At 44.5% G+C, this 21,639-nt stretch overlaps 2 protein-coding genes and 1 long non-coding RNA gene across 3 annotated transcripts in view; 1 reads left to right on the forward strand and 2 right to left on the reverse strand.

Moving 5' to 3' along the window:
* Positions 1-9,229, reverse strand: part of INSR (insulin receptor) — a 56,888-nt gene extending 47,659 nt beyond the window's left edge. The window contains exon 1 of the mRNA XM_083811290.1: positions 8,548-9,229. Coding sequence (XP_083667416.1) covers positions 8,548-9,193 — 646 coding nt within the window. The 5' untranslated portion in view covers positions 9,194-9,229. The remainder of the gene's footprint in view (positions 1-8,547) is intronic.
* On the forward strand, positions 7-16,517 carry LOC310886566. Its single transcript, XR_014575359.1, has 2 exons — positions 7-8,127; positions 15,729-16,517. It is a non-coding gene; the product is annotated as an uncharacterized lncRNA (long non-coding RNA).
* Positions 15,899-21,614, reverse strand: USE1 (unconventional SNARE in the ER 1). Its single transcript, XM_083811328.1, has 8 exons — positions 21,440-21,614; positions 21,152-21,201; positions 20,578-20,656; positions 19,915-20,067; positions 19,668-19,686; positions 18,875-18,905; positions 18,475-18,637; positions 15,899-17,981 (listed from the first exon to the last, which is right to left on the reverse strand). The coding sequence occupies exons 1-8, from the start codon at positions 21,539-21,541 to the stop codon at positions 17,799-17,801; spliced, it is 780 nt and encodes a 259-aa protein (XP_083667454.1). The 5' UTR covers positions 21,542-21,614; the 3' UTR covers positions 15,899-17,798.
* Positions 21,615-21,639: the final 25 nt, after the last annotated feature.

Here is a 21,639-nt window from a genome sequence, read left to right on the forward strand (position 1 = left end):
TGGAAGGCAAAGAACAACGCCATTTATTTATTTTTAAAAAGGCAGTTTTCCAAATACACCCGTTTTTCCGACCATGCCCTAATATATCACTACATTAAGAATACACAGCTAGGTCTTTTTCACTAAAGCACGCTTCGAGTGTTAAGAAATATACTGTTGGGAACACTCCCTGGTATAGGATTACAAAATATGAACTGAAAGAGTATTTCATAATTTTTTTCTGCCATCTTGAGCTGCTGGATATTACCCCTATCACGACCGGAGCGGCAACAGCAGCCCGCAGACGTCATTCAGCGTTTACAGAGTAAGAGGTGTCTATGCAACAGAGTCTGTTTTCTTTAGATAGTTGCCAGCGACACACCTACCTCATCCCAGATTGTGCAATTAATGCCACTGGATTAGAGGGAGTAATTTAGAATGGTTGCAGGGAGGGGAAGATAGGAAAAGAATAATGGCAGTGCTCCGGAAGAGAAGGGAAAAAACTGGAAATACACACGGAAGATGCAGCCTAGGCTCTCGCCCAGACTTTGCTGACGCGAGTAATTTACTGCACCAGTCATTTGTGCCCCAAGCATTCTTTTCAGATTAGGTGTGTTGTTGTTGGGTTGTGTTTTTTTTGTTATTTTCCAAAGGTTGCAAATCTCCCTGCCTTGACTACCTGGACAGTTTGTTTAGCAGAACCAGTAATCCAAAGAAGTGGCAGAGCAAACAACGATATGAAGCCTAGGTTAGAAGGGAAACAGAATAACACGAATCCAGGCAGCAGCAAAAGTCAGGACAGAAGGAAAAAAGTCTGAATGGGGAAAATTTTAATTCTAATTACAGGTAAGGAAATCTAGAGCACCATGTCCATGCAACATAATGAAAACCCCAGCGATAACCCTTTAAAAAACAAATTTCATAAAAGATACAGCCAGCCCTTAACACTCTAGGAGAACGCCAGAGGAAAGGGAAGCCTGTCTGGTGATACAAGCGTGCAAGACAACCACTTCCACCTGCCCAGGTGCAAATATTTATTTCATTTTAAGACTGCACCCACTTTAGGAGTCCTCTTTTGACTACAGAAGAGACTTGCCCCCACACACACACACACTCCCCTTGAGAGTTAAAAGCACAGCACGTTTACTTTTCTTTGTCACCGCATATAAAATTAAACTTCAAGAACACACTCAGCAAAAATCGGGGCTTACAGAATTAATGTATGCCCAGATGTTTGATGGTTACAGTTGCCTGACTCCTCATGGCTGTACAAAGACCACTGCTGTGTGGGTTAAAAATAAATTCTATGCAAACGTCTTAATGATTATTCAAAAATCTGCTCCACTGCAATAAAAAATAAAACTGGCAACACTAATATAGGATTCGGAGCAATGTTATTGCCCAATAGGATTTTTGGCACCGTATCCAAGCCGTTTCATAAATTTCTTTCTGGAAGAAAAAGCTAATGCACACAGCGCACCAGGGATCGCGGGTGTTCCTAAGGTGGGGAAGGAAATCTGAAGACCACATAGGAGCAAGAAACACTGCAGAAAAATGGGAAGCAGACCAGAAAGCTCGTTGTCCATCCCAGCCAGGGGACCAAAGAACTGGGGGAGCAACAGCTTCGGTTTAAGGAAGGCTTCTTGTTATTTACTTTAAACAATTAAGATGGGTAGCTCCAAGGGAGGGGGTGTGCGACACGGCCCCATCACCTGGGCCTTTCTGCGAGAGCTGCAAATCTCAAAGTTACATGTCCGAAGCTCAGATCAAGAAGCAAATAAATTGTCAGCCCTGATGGGGGAAGGAAAAACCTAGAAGAAATGCCATCAGTGTAAGAAGGATGATATTTTTTTTTTAGTAACAATTAAAATCAGCGCATTCGTATGTTATTCCAAACTTAAACTGCCTGTGCTGGGAAGCTATTAGCTTCGCTACAGCTTCTAACGAGCTCCTGACATTCAATCAAGAAGGAGCAATTGGTGGGAGCATAATCACCGCTGATCAACTGCTGCCAAATGGAAAAGATTCAAATCTAAAGATCTGGAGAAGGACAGAATAATTCCCAGCCTCACTTAGACTGAGAAGGAGAGAAGGTTTGGGGACTTCTCCTCATGTTATTTCTTACCGAAAGGCTCGTGTGTTTCATTGCACAGGAGAATATTTTCTATTAAGGTCAAAAATTTTAAATACATATGCATTCTTGATTAAAATCATTCCGAAAAAAGTAATCCTGTGTTTATGCCAGTAGCTTCTTCGGGAAAGGACCAATAACTCTCAAAAACACTGAAATTTAATGTAAGAGTGACCAGTGGAGCTAGAACTATCTGGTAATGCAAAATCCACCTCCTTGTTTCTTAATTACTGCTTGCCAAGCACAGAGGTGAAATACAGCAAGCTGACCGAGGTGGTACCCACAAGCAATTGCTCCGTCAGAGACCTTGCAGAAAGGGACGGGCCAAAAAAATACAGCTCAACTCCGCAGCCGAAGAATTACTTTTGAGAGTAAAAGCTCTAGGCTTTTATCATGGCTTAAGGCCACAAAAAGCACCTATACACTACGCGTAGTCATCTGAGTCTTTCATCATTCTGAGGGGAATTGGGTAAGCCGCCAGAAACCGGCCCTGCCCCGGGCACTCAGCCCCCGGCACGGAGAAGGGGGCAGAAGCCTGAGCACGATGAGAACTAAGGATTCGGCACAATTGGGATGAAGCCCTCCAAATGCTGTCGGGGGGAACTTCAGGGTCCGAAACCCTTGCTGTCAGACAGAAGCAGGGCCGATGAGCCCAGCCTGGAGGAGCTACCCAGGGAGGGAACTGCTCCGCCACCCCAGCACCCAGGCAAATTGTTACCCTGCTCGGCCGAGGAACGGGGACACATTCAGCGAGGCTTCTTGGAAAGCATCCTCTGCTTCTGTCTAGCAACAGGCCGATCTGATCCTCTGCACTGCCCTCACCACTCTCCTACATGCTCAAAAGAAGTCAAATTGCATTGCTCGTGACTCTGCTCCACATCACTACAGGCTTCTAGAGATCACTAACACAACAAGTCGTGCTGCTCCTGGTCCAAACAGCCAGAAAGCAGCTCAAAGGTTTTGCTCTCCTCCAAAACCAAGATTTAGACACCCGAGCGTGGTACAAACCACCCTCACCTGCAGCATTCCCCCCACTGCAGCTCGCAGAGAAGGCAGCCAAAGGCTGAGACAAACATTTTCATGAGGTGTGTGAAAGAAGTTAGCTGAAGCTGAATCTAAAAAGAGACAGGTGATACTTGTGAGTAAACAGCAAAGCATTTTGAAGAGTTAATTATTTGTACAGATCTACCAGAGCTGGAAGTACACATCCACAGTCCATCAGCTCAGTTTGCTCTTTAGAACTATTTTTGTATTTTGGGCCAATTCTAAACTCTCATACAGAAAGCATTATTTGTGAGCAGCGCTGCCAGCACAGACCAGACAGGAGATTCCACACGCCCTGGCAGACCAGGATGTGACCCGAGTTATTCAAACTCGGCTGCTTTCAAACCTGAGCAATAGCATGTAATAAACCGGTACGTTGTCTGCTGGCCTTAGGGGGTTCCAGCACCGGGAGCTTCTGCCCAAGCCCTTTTCATGGAAGGAGATGTCAAACACCGCAACGTTAGCCTGGCAGAGAAACTTAAAAGGAATTTAAATCAAATCACATGCTCGTTTCCGAAACAAACAATTGAATAAAAGGCTACTATGATTGGAAATCTACAAAGATTAAGGGGCTTTATCCAGCTTTTTCCACATTCAGAGAAAATTACATTTAAGAATTATTTTTCATTATCTACTTCAGTTTAAAGTGATAAATATCACCACAGAATCTAAACCTCATTTTTAATTCCTCGGGGATCAAGGAGAAGGAGTTACACCTATCTGAAACAAAATCTGTTTTTCTGCTGTAGGGTCCTCGATCTTTTTCCTGCTTTTGAATTCTGTTCAGCAGTTTGCATCTTCTGCTCATGCAGCAGCTGCTGAAGTCGCCCATAAATTTATTGTTACCAAGACAACGAGAAGCAGTTTTAAGCAAAGTAGTAAGTGGCTTTCCACAGCTTCTCTCAGCAGTATTCCTTCTGCAGGGACAGGGGAATTAGTGATTCAGTACGAAGGCTAGTCAGGTGTGATCCCAGGAGAGCAAAGTTGAGGAGTTGGTTGTAATACAGACAAGCTGGGTTCAAAAAAAATACAGAAATCAGCTTTCAGCAAAATAACAATCTCAAACTGATTCCCTAATAGCAGGCCCAATGCTATTCCTGTTCAAGCTACTGGCAAAATCCCTACTAACACAGATTCCTACATTTCAGCAGAAACAGGCTCCACGTCCAGCAGTACACCACTACGCTGCCAGAGAAGAAACATTCCTCCATCCCTAGTTACTAAGCTATGCAAAATAACTTAAAAAACAATAATAATAATAATAATAAAATCATTATAGACGCATCAGACCCCCAAGAAAAAAGTTGCAAGTCATGTTTTTTTTTTTTAAAAACAAACAAAAAAATCCCAGGATGCCAACCAAGCCTCTCGAACAAACTAGTTTGATAACAACCTTCAAGTGCTGAATGAAGAAATGAGATCTGATGTCAGAGGTTACTTCTGGAGATACAGTCTAACCGAGGGAATAGCTGGAACTTAAGCCTTGTTTATAGTAAACTAGCTGGATACCAGACCTTAATGATTCACTGCTTTAGAGCTCTGGCTCTTGAACAATCGAGACCAGGATGATGTAGGATTACACAGAAGGAACATAAACCATTTAAGATAACCATTAGTTAATTGCACGTTTTATAGCGTTCGCTACCGACTTGAATAAAGGAATTATTTAGGAAAAATTGCACTCACTGATTAAGTCAAAAACTTGGCAATTCTATAGAACGCTGACTTGTACACGGAAGGTATTGGGAAACTGGGAAATGGGCTTTTAGGTGTTTCTTGGGATAATTGAGACAGGAAAACATCCTGTTAAGGGACAGGCCAGCAGAAAGGACCACAAGCCAGCTTCTAGCCTAGCACAGTAACAGTTTAACAAACAGAAGATATCTAATAGCAAAACATTTGTTTTTAAGCTTTGGTTTTGCACCTCAGCCATTTAGATCTGAGCAATGAAGCAAATTCAGAAACGCACTCGAAAGTGAGGCTGTTTGTGAACCTGCAGCCTGCTCGGATAACATCTCGGGTGGCTGTTATCTTTCACTACGCAAGCCAGTGTTCCTGAACTAAGGGCCAACCTGTCACGGAGGTTGCTTTCTTTAATGCCAAAAGCATACATAACCTCCCGGTCTGCCTATAAAGCCTGGTTTACGATAACGTCACGCTCTCCACATTCAAATCAAAACACTGGTGAAAAACAAGGCTCGTGCTGCTGCGTCTTCCAAGCAAAGATACTGGAAGGGATAGTGCTGGAACGACAGCATCCCAGGACCACGGGAGATCCATCAGAGCGACGAGCAGAGGTCAGTGCCAGCAGATTTTGGGATTCGATTGTCCACATTAACATAACTTACGTTCTACGAAACGGCCACCCCAAAAATCGACCGCCAGAAAGCCTGTGGGCTTTTGCAGACTACTCAGTGAATGCACTGCCTCTCTCTAAAATAGCGAGGGCACCCTGGGGTGGCTGGTGGACATGGTCGTCGCCTGCTTCTGACACTGCCCTGCTGCAGCTACTCTTCCTACTTTAAACTCCCAGGAGCAACATTTCACTCTATACCGAATCTCTCAACGTTAAACTCATTAAGAAGCTGGTCTCTTAAGTTTTATGAGCAGACAAAAAGACCCCGTATGAATCAGAAATAACAACACCGAGACAAATGATTTTAAAAGGCCATTACTAAAGGAGAAAAAAGTGGATTTTGTCCCACCTAACTTCAGCACAGAGAACTCAGCTAGATTTCTAACTCCCAGCACCAGCAACAGCGTGCAAGTACAACAACCAGCTTCAGGTGAAGAGCTTAGAAGAGAAGGAAGCATACTCTAACCTCTAGTGACAGTATTGATTGGCTTTCTACTAATTACAAAAGGAGCCCAAAGTATATTGCTCCTTTGATAGATGCCTAAGACCAGGTGAGGTAAATCCCACCCTGAATACCACAACTGATGAACTGCTGTGTGAGTCATGCGTGAGATTTACTTCAAGAAGTTGCATTATGTTTACACAGTGATAAAGAAAAAAAAAAGCCAAACCTGCTTTTCTTAACTAAAAAAGACGTATCCACCTTCATGTTGTGAGCAGGTCTGGTCTCCTTTCCTTAACCCTTGCTTCTACTCCTCTCAGCCACGTCTGAACCCGACTAAGTCAAACGTAAAAGAGGAAGAGAGCACGCACGCATAGGATTCCCAAACACACGAAAACCGGGGATGGGTTAAGGAGGAAAACCCTCAGCATCTCCATCAAAAGACAGCATCAAGAGTGAAGAAACCCTCCATCCAGTTCGCCTGCTCAACACACTATACGCTGCTTTTGCCCCAGCTCTTAGCAGATGCGAGAGGAACACCGGCATTGTCTAAAACAGTAGAGGGAAGAGAAAGATACGTGGCACAAGAAACATCATGGTTAGGCTCAGAGCTCGGGGAATATTGTCACTGGAGAGCAGCGTTATCATGGGGCACGCTCGTACTGAATGCAGGACGCAAATCTCCAAGAAAGCAGACTTCATTAGTTCCGTTGCTCAGGGAACAACTTGTTTGCTTATGCAACTATTGTGCATGCATTTACCCTTCCAGCCACTCTGATGCAGGCCTCCACGTTAGCGTGTTGTTTTCAATCCACGCTGTGATGCTGTATGATCTAATCATTCTCAGAAAATGGAGTCAAACATCAAAGTAGCTGAAAACCTTTTGAATTAGGGAACTTATTGTCCAAACAGCCTGTAAGATACTTTGAAAAGTATCCGTGTTGCGTGAATGACATAAAAATATTCCACCCCAGATGTTGCTTTTATGTCCTGTACATCGCTCCTGTCTCTCCATCCATAAATTGTAGAGCATATTTTCCTACCGCGCAGCAATACAGCAGATTAAGCAGTTACGATCGTACTCACACTTGCAACCAAAGAGGCAGAATACGCTTTTAAGCACGTAAGTAAATAAATAAATAAAAAGCTTCAGTGTGGTGGTAATAATAATGTTTTCAAATTAGGAACTGCTGGACTAAAGTTGTGTATGGATTTATTATTAGTGCTATATGTCAACTACCTTCTCCATTCCTCTGTCGGTGATGGGCGGGTTTGTACATGCTTGCCAGCTATAACTTACCCTCCCAAATTAAAAACATATCCGCAGTCTCTTTTAAAGGCTTCTAATGTAACAGCGTTGTATGAGGTAGGAATTAGGTGTTTTTGAAATACGTAGCTTGTCAGATTGCTGGAAAAAACGAGGCTGTCTCAAAGGTACGCCCTGCTTTACTCTCTCAGTATCACCCCCATTTTGAAAATGCTCAGGATTGCCTCGTCTGCACTTGACGGAATTCTCTTGCTGTGGCCTTTTCTGGTGGGAAAGCTAACAGGTAGATTACAGGATGGGCTACAGGATAGACAATTTGAGGATCCAGTTAGTTCTCTTTAAATAAGTATGTTCCTTATATTAAAAAAAAAATACAACTATAATCATCATCCAACATTAAAACCTCTCACTGGAGCAGCTTCTTAAGGAAGTTTATTCAATACAGCCCATCAAAACAGCTCCTAAGGCTTAAACTCACATCAGCCATTAATTTCACGAGCTCGCCACCTCCAATTCACCATCTTTAGATCCCTGCCTCGCATTTTACAAGTCGCTGTTTAAGCACAGATCCCTACCTTCGAGCTTTATCCCCCTTTAATACTTGTGGATTTGAAAGATTACCTACAAGTATTCCTGCGGTTAATGACAAAACCTCCCAACTCTAAGCCTCGCCACGCTACAAGCCTCCTGAAACTGGAGCTCGTTTTGAAACCAGCCTAAAAGAGAAGTGTCAGGGAGCCACAGCCAGCGTCTTGTTCCCCCCCCAGGAGCCGGGGAGGGGAGCGATGCCCTTCCCTGCGGCCGGGGGGCCAGGCAGAGGAGGGCAGCCCGGGCAGGGGCAGCACCCTGACACCCTCAGCGTCTGGAGAAACAGCCGAGCGGCGGAGCCGGAGGTTCCCGGCGTGCCCGTGAGTAAACACCACGGCAACCCGGGCACCCAGCGGGGGCCCCAAGCCCTTCCAGCCGCCGTCCTGCCCTCCCCGCTCCAATCTCGACCGCCTCCGAGCCCCCCCCCCCCCCTCACGGCCCCTCGGCACTTTGGGGCCGAAAACACCCCAGCGAGCCCTGAAGGTCACCCGAGCCGCTGCCGGGGGGAGAGCTCCGGACCCCGTTCCCCTCCCTCCGGCACCAGAGGGACCCGCAGGCCCCGACCGAGCCGCCCCGGCCGCCGTCCCCACACCACCGCGGCCTGGGCTCGGCGGCGCTCGCCAGGTCCAAAGGGTGCTGGCGGCGGGGACCGAGCCGCCCGCCCGCCCCCTCACGGCGACGGGGCCGCGGCCGGGGCCCCCCGCCGCCCGCCTAGGCCGCGCCCCCGCTCCCCTACTCACTCTCCCCGCGGCTGCGGCCGCAGCAGGCCGCCAGCAGCAGCACCACGGCCCCGGCCAGCGCCGCCGCCGCCGCTCCTCTCGGTGCCATGCCCGCGTCCCTGCGGCCGCCGCGGCTCGGCGCGTCCCGGCTGGGGCGAATCAGAGGCCGCGGGGCGGGCGCGGGGGCCGGGCCGGGCTTCGCATCGTCGGCGAGGGACCCGCCGGGGGCCCCCCCACCCCCTTTAATAGCGGCCGGCCGAGGAAGCGGGGCGGCCCCGTGCTCCTCCCTGCCGGTCCCGGGTGCGGCGGCCGCCTCGCAGCGCAGGCCGGGCTGGCGGCTGCCTGCCCTAGCCGGTAAACAAGGGGCTGCCCCCGTCAGCTGGGAGAGGAGCGGGGCGGCGGCAAGAGGCGGCGCGGAGCCGGGCAGGGGACGGGACAGGCCGGGGGAGGGGCGGCGGCTTCCACCTGCCGGGCCGCGGCGCTGAGGGAACGGGGGCCGGGGACGGCCCCGCAGCTCGGCTCGGGGGGGGAAAAAGGCGATTTTGGGGGGCTGGAGGTCAAGATCGGGCTGGTTTTCGGCAGGGTAGTTCTGTGTGAGGAAAGGGGGCCCAGCTGTGAAGAGCTCGTGTTCAGGGTTAGCCATGTCAGCCCCTTTCGCCAGGGGCATTCGGCGTCTGATTTGTTTTCCTCCTTTTTTTTAATCATCTGTGCTTTGTAGTTGCACTAAGCCATTACAGTACGTTTCCTGGCACCTTCCAGTAATTTTACCTGGCGCTTGCTTTCACCCATTTCTGGGAGATGGAGTTATATAAACTGGAGGAATAAAGCTTTTTTCATTCAAAAACACTTGGTAAATATAGTTGTCTTTCAAATCTTTGCCACACCATCAGCTTTCAACAAACCCCACTTCTGCATTGCATTTCTTGCTCAGCGGACCATTAGGCAGGCCACGGGTGAGCGGAGCACCAGCACTGTGCCTTGGCTCCATTTTCCAGACACTGAACTGCTTTAAGAGAGTGTGCACCATTTGAAATATTTGTGTTACTCTTCCATTTAAAGAATTGCTGCAGTTGCCACAGGGATATTACAGAGTTGTGAAGGGGAGGAGGAACAGTGTATGAAATCACAGCTGTTTTAGTATAGCTCACGCTGACATTCTTTGAGATGTCCCAGTTGGATGGAATAAGGTCAGTGGCCTGATTCTACTGAATCACTTCAGCGTAAACAATATCAACCCTGATGGTACCTGTGTAGCAATAACTACATCTCAGCGTTTGCAAAGTATTTAAATGTTTAGATGAAAGGGCCCTGTTTAAGTGGGGATGCCTTCTCTTGTGATTATTATAGCAAGAGACAATGTGTATCTGCGCAGCACATTAGCTGTTGATTGAGCCTGTTGGTGTGTCGCAACTGCCATCATGGGAACACATTTTCTTGTTGCCATTTTCTCAAATGTTCCCTTCTACTTACAACTCACAGGTGCACAGGAGACTCAGAACTTAACTCATTTCTCTAAAGAGTGCTCCAGGAAGTAAGGACAGCAAAGGAATGGAAACAGACACCAAAACTACGCGTTCTGTGCTTGCAAATTAACCTGCCTTATGACTATAGACTTTGCATAAAGCAGAGAGAGCCAAACATCACCGAGACAGTTTGGGCTATGTGGAATTTATAATGTGACTGTAATAGCAACCTACTTTTGCTTACTCACTTATGTTCTCATTGCCTTTCATGTAATAATGATATCAGCTTACAGATTGGCACAGGAGGATTAAAGGCTACAGATTTATTATCTTTTGCTAAAATACTATTTTTAGTTTCTAATTACTGATTAAGAACATCAGCGTGCAATCTTTCCAGCATCTTTCCCATACAGTCACTGCTACATATTCATCATGCTACAGTACACTAGTTTTGCAATCAGATAAACCAACAGTAGCAATGTGGGCTCTAGGAAACTAAGCCAGCACCTGTTTAGTAGTTTTTTTTCTAATAGAGAAGATCAGGAACTGCAGCTAACTTCCAATTTAAGAAAATCTACTAAAAATCACAAGTTTGATATATTAAATACAACTCCTTTCTTAAACAACATTAACGGTTCTTTCTCCCCTCCACATATGTTTTATGTTTTAGTTAAAATAACTTATAAATAAGCAGTGAGAAATGTCTAAGAGCTGTGACACAAACTTTTGGGGATTCATTTCTGAGTTGTCCTAAAAAAATAAATACATATAGATAGTGTGATTCTGTGAAGACTCTCTACTAGACCCCACAAAGACTACTTTTGTCAGTTCCTTACTTAAACAAATCTCATAAGAACGGACTGCTAGAGAAGACAAAGAACATGGGTATGGAACTTTGAAATAATATTGTCTTTTCTGACCTTTAACATTTTTTGATACAGGAAGAGATCTAGAATTACAATACCTGAACAGTGTACACTTGCATGAGGTAAAGAATATTTTTGTAGGACAAAATTTACAAAAATGTACAAAAAGTACTAGCCAGGTTACTATTTGTGCCTATGGGAATCCCCAGTGCATTTGGAAGGCGGTCTTTTCCCTTTTACACTATTTAGAAAATCAGTGTGACAAAATTCTTATGGTACTTTCAGAGCTGGAACCCGAAATGTCCTCCGTTGTAGTGTTTTCCTGAAAAACATACTTCATTTTTTTTTTTTGCCTTCTTTGGAATTTCAGCTGAGATAATACATAATAAACATCTTAAATACTGTACAGTGTGAAAGCAGTACATCACGAGATAATGCTGTAAGTTTAAAGGCTCCATCAAAAGCCTTGTTTCTTTTGAAATCCCCCCAAAAAACTGTCCCATTATTCATCTTTGCTCTACAGTTACTTCAACAGCTGCCACGAATCACAGGACAGACTAAAGATACAAACAAACCAGATAAACAGCAAATACAGCTGTATGCCTAGCATCTCCTTTCATAAAGGTGCAGAATGTCTGCAGGGTCAGTGACCTCCAAACCACGGCCTTCACTGCTTTAAAAAAAAAAATGCAGGCCCTTATCCTTTGCTTATTAACAAATTAACAAGAATACAATAGTCAAGGGCTACGAGCATGTTGTTATCATGCACAACACTTGTTTCAGATTGTTATTTTAACATGACACATCTGGTACAGCCTCAAGTACAGAAGAAGTACTTTGACGTATATTGTTGTCCCTCATCCCCCACTGACGTGTCTTCTTCTCTCCCTCCCCCAAAAAATCAGACCAAACCTTGAACTAGTTTTGGTTTTTTTTTTGCATTCTATGTGCGTGGTTTACTGTAGTCCACAAAGGCTGAAAACAATCTTTCTGCAGCCGTGTCCCAAGCTTCCTTTTCTGAGACTGAAAAGCTGGAAGGCCTGCCACCCTGTCCACCGAATGCCTCCGTGTCAAACCAGCCCAACTGTGCTGACGTTCTAACCAGATCCCAGCCCCTCCAGATCAATGCTGCTAGGACTTGAAGTCCTTGGAAGCCCGCCCCAGGCAGTAACATCCCTAGAAAAGGAACCACTTTTGCACGAATGAGCTGGCTTGCATTGAGTATGGAAGATGACTTCATCATAAACTGGCTCAACCTTACTCCCAACCTTCCGAGAGGGCTGAGGCTGCTTGCTTTATCACCATCCCCATTTAGCTTTCTCCTGTTCACGTTAACAAAGCTGAGGACGAGCTGTTTAGGCACCAACAGGACAGTTCTTCAAGGCTTTATCTCCAGGGCCTGCTGTCTGCAGCAGCGCGGACGTACCGAATGCAACAGTCTGCACGCTGCCCTCGGAGCTCTGTCACATCCTCGTATTGGCAACTACGTGTGGAGAGATAACACAGCTTGGCTTCCAGACTGCCGAGATACTGAGCTTGCTGAAAGCTCGATGGCCTGAAAACAAAACATCTTTTTCTCATGAAACATACACCGGAACCAAACACTGCAGATGTCTGTGTTTGGGTGAACTGCCTTTTTGTTTTTGTTTTAGCCAAACAAGAGTACTTAAAGTTCCATGCTAATTAGTCAGTTTATGAATATTCAAGGAACACAAAGCTTTCCACCCAAAAGGACTTACAAGAAGGTACATTGGTAGTAATTCTGTTTTAAGAACAAAATAGCTGAAAACTAGTTCAGTGACCCAAAGCCCAGCAGCAAGCCAGAAGGCAGAGCTAAGAGGCAGAGTTACCACTTTCTGCTTCATTCACCGTTCAATGTTTCTTACGAACAGGTTCCAGTTACCTAGGTGAACAGTTACCCACAGAAGTTAGGGAAGAAAAGGGGTCCACACAGAATCCAGCTCAGGTTGCCTTATTTTTATTGAGTAAAATTGATTCATCAAACATACTTCCCTGCTCACAAGTTTCTCACCGTGCAGCATACACATTATTCAGCCTCCTGTCCTTTGAAGATGCAGAAGAGCTGCTGTTGAAGCCAACAATAGCTAAGTCTCTGCATCACCGGCAGGATGTTGCTGTAAAGGTTACAGAATTTACTTCTAAGTGACTAGCCCAAAAGATGAGAATACAGGAGAGCTGACCTTGGAAAATTTATCTCATCCTGTTTAGAGTCACACAGAACTATTTGCCAAATCTCCTAATATAAAATATTTCACGTCATGGATTGACAAAGTTCCTTTCTTACCCTTCCTTCCGTCCACACCAAATCCGATAAGTGAACGCTCTCTTCTCAATGGGAGAAAGCTCAGAGGATGAAGGTCCGGTCACTTTACGTGCTAAGGACAGAAGTCCCTTTTTTTTTTTAGTGTTGAAACAGGAAACTCTGTCAGATCCTTCTGGACAATTCTATTGTTGTATTAGCAAATACAACCTTTGCTTAAGGTGAAAGTGGCAGAGGGCATCTCTCTGCCACATCAGTTCAAAGAAACGAGATGAAAGATGCAGAGGAAATCGCAGCGCTCCACGGCCTGCTGCAATGCTGCCCTGTTTAATTCTCAGTTTTTACCCAGCCTGAATTTTGGATGTCACAGAAGCAGATGCAATATTCAATTTGCTTTCCATTCCTTGTCAGAAAGTTTTCGTTTTGATTCAGCATCAAATTATTCAACTACGTTTTTCTTTATTGGTACAACCACAAGTCAGCGCTGGTAACCTGCATGAGCAAGCCCAGCCGCCTAGCAGCCGGGTACCCAGCTGGCCCCCACATCCCTCCGGCCTCCCCACCATTCTTTCCTACAGCTCCTCACAGCACACCTAAGCCAACCCCGCATCTAGTTTGCACAACCTACGCCACTGCTGCCAGGCATGCTGTTCTCTATCAGCAGCCACGTGCAAATTAGTGGCTGCAGCAGCGTCACTCTCTAATACATAGTATGGACATGCCGTGCCCCAGGCGACCAACTGGCTACACCAGTTCTAATCTAGAGTTCTTTTTTTTTTTTTTTTATTAATGCACTTTTTTTTTTTTTGCTAGTCCACAAGTCAAAATTGGAGGAACAGCCCTCTGGGCAGCATAGCAGGGTTCAGCAAACCATAACTCAATGCTTCACACTGCTTTATCAAACGTTTTGCATTTTAGAGACAGAACTTCGAGTTCCCGTTTTGATAACCAGTTTGTTCTGTAGCTAGGAGACACACCCTTTCTTTGTAAATGTTACAAATCAAGCATATCTAATCCATTATTCACTAGCTGCTGCTGCTTCCCACTTCCATCTCCTATTAGGAGGTAGCACTCGTGCCAGAAATGTCACAGTGGTCTCATGTGACAGGTGGTATTGATTTAGCTTCGTTGGTTTTTAATGTCACTCTTGTTCAGTGGGAACACACGGTGAGCGCACACCAAGCCTCAGCAATGTGGCAGATCAGGACAAGAACTATCAGCCAGTCCTGCACTGGGCTGTAGGACTCTGGAATGGCATCAGCACTCTGCTGTAGACCAAGAGATCTGATTATTATTTTCTGTTCCTATCTGCTATGTTATTATGGTTTCAATTTTTTTCATGCTTGTACTATTAATCGTAACACTTTGATTTTGAGGTTTCGTTTCAGGTTCGTAGCAGAGAGCACAAGAATGGAGATGACTGGTCCAGTATCACACGATGAGCAGTCACAAACAGACCTTCACCTGTCCCCACTTTCCTCTTTTACTAAATACCCCATTAGCAGAGTAGCTGGCAGTTTTAGAAAGCTGCTCACAACCTATGAAGTCTGATACACAGAAGCTTTGTAAAATAAAGCCAAGGAAGCATACGTGCAAAACAAGCTTAGAAATTACCCAGCCATAGGAACCACTGTATACAGTATTCTGCTCCTACCATTCGTGAATCCTTTCTGACAGCTTAACTATTCTGAAAATCCTTCCAAATTATCAAACCCAGCTGTAATCATATGTAAGAGTCTGTCACCAGGAATGTTTGCCAGAAAAGCTTGGAGTGACCCGTAGTTACTGTTGCTGCCAGTCTCAGAAACACTGCATTCACCAGCCTGACATGACCCAAGTCTCTAAAACATTATTATTATTATTTTTTTACTTGCTGCCTGAAAGTAGCTAGTCTGCCAAGAAGCCAACCAAGGCCCAGCCCTATGCCCGATAAACATCTCTCCATTTGGATTTCCCAAGCTTTTGGGAAAGTTAGGCAATTCTCACTTCACAATGTTTGCAACCCTCTGAAAGCCATTTCTATATATAACATTATCCTGTGAAGAGAAGCACATCTGAGCCCCATGCTATGAAACTGAGCTGAGGTCTGAAGTCACAGATCGTACAACCACCACCCATACGTTAGTCAAAAATAAAAAACTATCACTCCATCTATGAAACGTCGCAAAGCCATGAGTGATTGTTTGTTCTAAATACTACTGGCACAAATCTTCAAAGTGTTTTTGAATTACTATAATTACTAAATGAACTTAAGAAAAGCAAAGGCTGCAACTGCCAATTGACAAAGCAGTCATTGTGTGCAGGCAGATTGCTGGCCACTGAGGCAATTAATCCGTTTGGTTTGCCAGTGCAGAAGGTAACATTCTTCCACTGGGTCAGAGGTAACCAGCAGCTCAGCGCAGTGCTGGAGGCACTCTGCTCAATGGTCATGCGAGATATCACAAAAGGTGTCAGTAGCTACGGAATTCAATCTCCGTTCCGGCAGTTTCTCCATCAAAACAACAAACACCTACGAAATGTCAACGGTCAAAAGTTAAATGTATCTCTTTCTGAACTGATTTTCTAAACTAACTGATTTTCTTCTTTGTAAAGGAATTGCTGCTGACTTGGAGGACTAAATGTTTCCTGGGCGCAAGCTACCACTGGTAATTCCCTTCCAGCTCGGCTCATTTCAACTGAACTCCTAATTTAGAAGCGCTAAAAAGTTACGTGGTCAGTAGCAAAACTCAGCTTTAAACTTGTCTGCAATGAAGCACCACATCTTTTGCAAGCTGGAAAAAAAACCAGTTTATTTCAAGTATTAAAGGGGAAATGTTATAGACAATGATGAAGGATTAATGTTGTATCATTCCACTATCTCATACAAAAAAATTACAGTTGTGCATTCAACCTCTGCTGTAAAAGAACAGCTCAGCACTGAAATGCCTGCAGGCAAAGTAGTAAACAATTAGAATTCAAAAATAGTTTGGTGACCCAGCATTCACTAACGAAGCACAGTGAAAAGTCAAACATTTCCCAGAAGTTTTTCATGAACTATAAAGTAGCAACGTCCATAAATGGATTGCTACAACTATAAATTTCTATTAAGTTGAAGGTAAGTAATAGGCTTACGGAATGGAATCAGCATTATCACATAGATAAGTAGCTAAAATAAAAAGCTGTACTTTGTTGTATAATCACTCATTTGGTAATTATAAATGGCTGGCATAATAAATTGGAAGCATGCTGTTAAATGAACAAAAATACTTTCTGTAACATTGTTAATTGTTTTCATTAACACAATGTTTTTGAAAGGAGCAAAAAGCAATTCTGAAACAGTGTGTCCCCTTTACTGGGATACATTCAAAGAAGCAGCTGAATTTTCATAAGAAATCAGCTGTGACAGAGCTTTTCCCTCACCTTCCTTTTGCCTAGGGCTGCTGTGATGACCAAACACAAAAGCCTAAAATACCCCATCTAGTGGTTAAAGACAGCAAAAGAAATGGCAAAAAAAAAAAACATTTTGGAGTCATGGACTGCTCTTTTCTTCCTCAATGTGAAACAGTGTATGCATGAAAACAGCAATGTTTTGCAGATTAGTGCTCCAGGTTTGCTTCTAGCTTATGACAAGCTCCAGAAAACGGCTCTTAAACTGTTACAGGAAACCTTTATTGCAGGCTCTATTTTTTTTTCCAGTATTAAGTTTTCAAAATTTTTTCTCTAGTTTATTTCAATCTTTATTTTCTTGTAGTAATCTCTTAAAAAAATACTGCTTTGACAAGAAAACTCCTGATGAGAAGAATTTATCTCAAATGGTAGTGGCTGACTTTTTTTTCTTCTTTTTATTTCTGTCTTAAAGATACCAGCTTCCCTCGCCTTCCTCTTACAGTGAAAAAATATTTGTACAGGTGAGGCCTATACCATACGGAGAGTACTGTGTGTACTGTTCTACGGTGCCAGGGTCACAGTGTTTTCTTGATGCAAGAGCATCAACATAACTGCCACTGAGCGAGAACATTTGTGCATACAAAAAGGGGAGCAAACATTGCAACTGCATGCAAATTCAGCCCTTCTAAACTGAAGACGACTGCAAAAACAAACATTGATCTGGGAAGAAGGTGAGCCTGAGAATAATTTTACCTGTCGACACACTCTGAATCCAAGCCAGGCCAGCAACTCAATAGCAGCGTTCTTTTCCTACACCCTACAGCTGTATATGTACACAACCTCATAATTAAATATCCTGTTGGCATCAAGATCCTAGTTCAGTACAGTAAAGCTGTAAAAAAAAAAAACAATTTTAAAGACTTCACCTAGGCGCTATTTATATTCCTATTGAGTAAATGCCTTTTACAGGAGTCATAACGTTTGCCACAACCACATTAAAACGAGAGGACTGTATCTATCTGCTAAGAAACTTGTTCAGAGCTCAGTGTAAATTGCTGTCTTTATCTCTGTTCTTTCCTCAGTAGGCACTATTAACTAAGTAGAAAAAGGAACCAAGTATCCAAACACAGAAAATGCTCCCCGTGGTTTCACCAAATCCACTGACTGCACAAGAAAGATGCAAGGGTAGACCCTGGACAGCCTCTTTCAGGCCATGACAGGTGGCAAAAAATTGATTACTGACAGTTATCACACCAGTTGAGCCCTTCAACTACACTTGTGGCAGTTTTTAAAAAATCATTTTAGTTTTGGGAAAATTCTGATAAAGAGAATCATACTGATGAATATAAAACAAACTACAATTAACATTATCCATAATAGCCAGTTGACTGATTTCTTTGCATGCTGTTCAAGGCGGTCAGATTCATCCTTGAGCTTCTCAAAGTTCTGGTCTGCCATCCTGAGAGAATGCGATAGTGTCTGGGGGGCAAAGAGAACAAATGGTTTATCAGATGATGTACACAGGCAATAAAATGCACTAAGCTTGCCCAGGATTTAGATGAAATGCTGCTGGCAAACCTGAATGGTGAGAACTCTTATCATGTGGGGATGACTGTACTACCTGTGACTGAATTGTAAAAACAAGGTCCTTACAAATAGATTTAATTTATTTTAAAGAGTTCCGGTTTTCAAAGTCAAGTACCAGCAGTTCCAAATATGATATCATTTACGGAAGCTTACCAGCTCCTGGAGTCAGAACCCTTTCAGTTTCAGGCATTCTGATTTGAAAGTTCTCACCACTGTTTCTTACAACACAGAAAAGGTTCAGTTACGCTACAGAAGCAGACATATTGCCTGCAAATCTCCCCACTCTAATCTAATCTGGAAGCAAGTTATAGCTATTGTTTTTACTATAGTTGCAGTTTAACCTTCTAGGATGCAAAAATAAGTTTAGCACTGTAATGTGCACTACCTGGTTATCTTGTTTTATCACGTTCTGTGCAGCCAGAGTGTTGTTTTTGAGACTGCGAGCCAAACTTAGCATTTCTTCAGCTAACTTCTCCTGCATGTCCTGGTGGTGCTGTAACACCGCATCCAGCTCAACTGCTGACTGCTTCTCATCAGACACAAGGCCTCTGCAAGAGCACAAAGAAGAGCAGATTGGAATTTGTACTTCCCTGTGGATTGATCTCCCAGGGTTTCCCCAGACTCCACAACTCTGACAAGACAAGAACATGTGTATCAGCTGGTCATTATATTTAGGTTTCTACCAACAGGCACTTCACCCGAATGGCAGTGTGTTTGTGATTTAAAGGTCACTGGCAAAGCAGTTCCCAAAGCACAGAGCATCAGAACGAGAAATTTTGACTTACTTCCGCTTCCTTATGTTCAACTCTTCAGAATCTGGAAAACAAGTAAAATTTGTGTTTTGGCACACTATAAAATCCCATGCAATCATAGGCTGAAGAAACAAGTTCTCTGTGAGGGATTTTCGGATGTTCGAGGATTTAATACCACTTGACCCTCTACGCTAGGGAATATGAATTTCAAATGCCTACCTGCTTTCCACAGGGAAAAGAGAACTCATAAGATCACACGTTTGGTTAACAGAAAAAAAACCAGATGAATCATATCCCTGAGGGCATGGTTTAAGCCCGTGTGTTCTTTTTCTTGGTGTTCTCTTTCAGGACACGTTAGATTGGCCTAGTTCCAGCCACTGTAACAGTAGCTATGGAAACCACAAATTAATTCCTACCGGTTCCCTACATGAATAACATGGCTGTATGTTTCAGAGGAATTGAACAACACCTACTCTGAGCTGCTACGGTCACGTAATTTGCTCGGAGCAGGAGAGAACAGGGGCAACAGTAAACATGAACTGTCCTTTCTAATGCTATAATTAGAACACCTGTTTTAGCATGAATTCTGGAAAAATAGGTTCCTGCAAATCCCTTCTGCCACACTGATAAGAGTGCTTACGCTTTCACCTATTAAATGGTTGTGTGTTTTTTTTTTGTTTCCTCCTCTCATCTTCGATCTTGAAAAAGAAGCGAGCCACTAAATTAAAAGTACACTTTGGCCAATATCTAATACCTGATCTTCCTCTTTCTTTCCCTGTCAGACTCAAGTCAACTACTGTTCAAAAGAACAAGAGATTAAACTTACCACTGATAACCAAGGGATCCTGGAAAGCAAAAAGAGAAAGAAAACACAGATTACAGTGGGCAAGTGAAAATGCTTGTAACGTATTCAAAGACCTCCAGGGGCAGCACAGTGCCTGTGCCCAAACCAAAAATAATGGTGACTCCCCACCCAGCCTAGGACACACCAGAGGCATAGCCACCAAAGGCACCTGAATGCAACAAGACAATCTATAAACTAACAGTAAAGAAGCAGCAGCACCAAAACATACTGTACCAAGCAGCTCACTCCTCATCTTGCCTGTGCAACGAGCTTTTGTCTGCAGATGAACCGTTTTGGTAGCTGGGGTTCTCTCTTTGGTCGTTGTAGGTGTACGTCCAGGGGCCAAGAACTGATTTGCCAGTGCCTTTTCAGTTGATGAACTCTATAAGTAAGAAGCAGCAATGAAAAAAAGTCACAAACATCACATCCTGCACTGCAAGGCCACCTAGATATGCGACCAACATATTAAGGAAGCACTTCCACAGCTGCTTCACACAAAACAGTGAAGTCAATGTGAACAACAGCACTGACAGTATCAGCTTATTAGTATTTCATAGCTCTCCAGATCTACACGGTACTGTACAAGAGGGATGAGGCCTAACAGACAGTACCTGCCCCTAGATTTCACATCAAAGAAGCACGGAAGGTACTGGCAAGATGCATTCTATGTTTTTTTGAAAAGTAAGAAAGAAGTTTCAGAATTCATACAATACCCCCTTTTAACAAAATACAATATATTCATACATGTTTTATCAGGGAGTACCTGATCAGATTTTAAACAAGTGTTATTTTTGAGATATAAAACAAAAGGAAACATAGAAACAAGCTGACAAGGAGAAAATTAGTAGAGAATACTTTTAAAGTCTTTTCAAGCTGAACTAATATATCTTACCAATTTTTCAGCTTCTAAAAGTCCCTTTAGGAAGTCCACTTTGCGAGAGTATTCATTCAGCAGTTCTGGGGCAGGCTTGCTATTGGAATTGAAAAAAAAAAAAACAACTATGAGAACCAGTAAGCCTCAGCACTTTCTATTACTTAGGTAACTTTTCAAATAAAACAAAACAGCACATGGTTCTTCAAAGAAGAAATAGCCTCAAGCTGGGAACACTCCTGCAACCCCCCACGAGTCACCTTTTCCAGGGCACTGTGGATGCTGATGGCTCAGGCCACGGCATGCCCAGAGGAGCAAGAACACTGCGTGAGGCCGAGACCTGATGATCTTTGAGGCACCTTCCAACCCAAGCCATTCTATGATTCTATGAAGGAAAGTGTCTGCAACCATGACTGAGCTGCAAAGCTCCTTGGGGTGCTGGATGGTGCCTGCTGCACACACACTATTTCCCCTTAACAGACAGGTATCTCCACAGGGAAGCGTACATATTCCTGGTGCTTGGGGGGTACATTTGGCTTACAGGTAAGAGACCACTGGCAATGCGGGACACTCAGTTCTTCAAAGGGCATCTCACCTGGACTGCTTCTTCAGCTCTCGGAGCATGTCTTCAAGAGCTGTCACATACTGGGGAGAAAAAGGTTTTGAGTTGTCAGCATTAACGAGATACATTCTGCCTGGCAGAGGCTGCAGCACGCCTGAGAGAAAGACTTAAATTTTAACACTATAAAACACCCGCTACCTCAGTTTATTTCGAGAAGGCGAACCGTGCTGCTGAGGGGAGAGGGGCTCCCGGGCCGCCCGCTTTTCCCGGCCGGTCTCGCCCCTCGGCGCGCTGCCCCTGGACGGCCGGGCCGCGCCTCACCTTCTCCAGCCGCCACTCCTCGGGGTCTCGCCGCTCCGCCGCCAGCGCCTCGCAGCGGCTCAAGAGCCGCATCAGGTTCAGCTCCAGCCGCGTCGCCGCCATGGCGGATCGGGGCCACCGGAAAGCACCTCAGCGCCGCTCCCCGGAAGGCGGGCGCCATTTTAGGGCGGGGCGGGAGGAGGCGCCATCTTAGGGCGGGG

Source organism: Anser anser, assembly GCF_964211835.1.
Source record: "Anser anser genome assembly, chromosome: 25".
In the NCBI taxonomy this organism is placed as follows: domain Eukaryota; kingdom Metazoa; phylum Chordata; class Aves; order Anseriformes; family Anatidae; genus Anser; species Anser anser.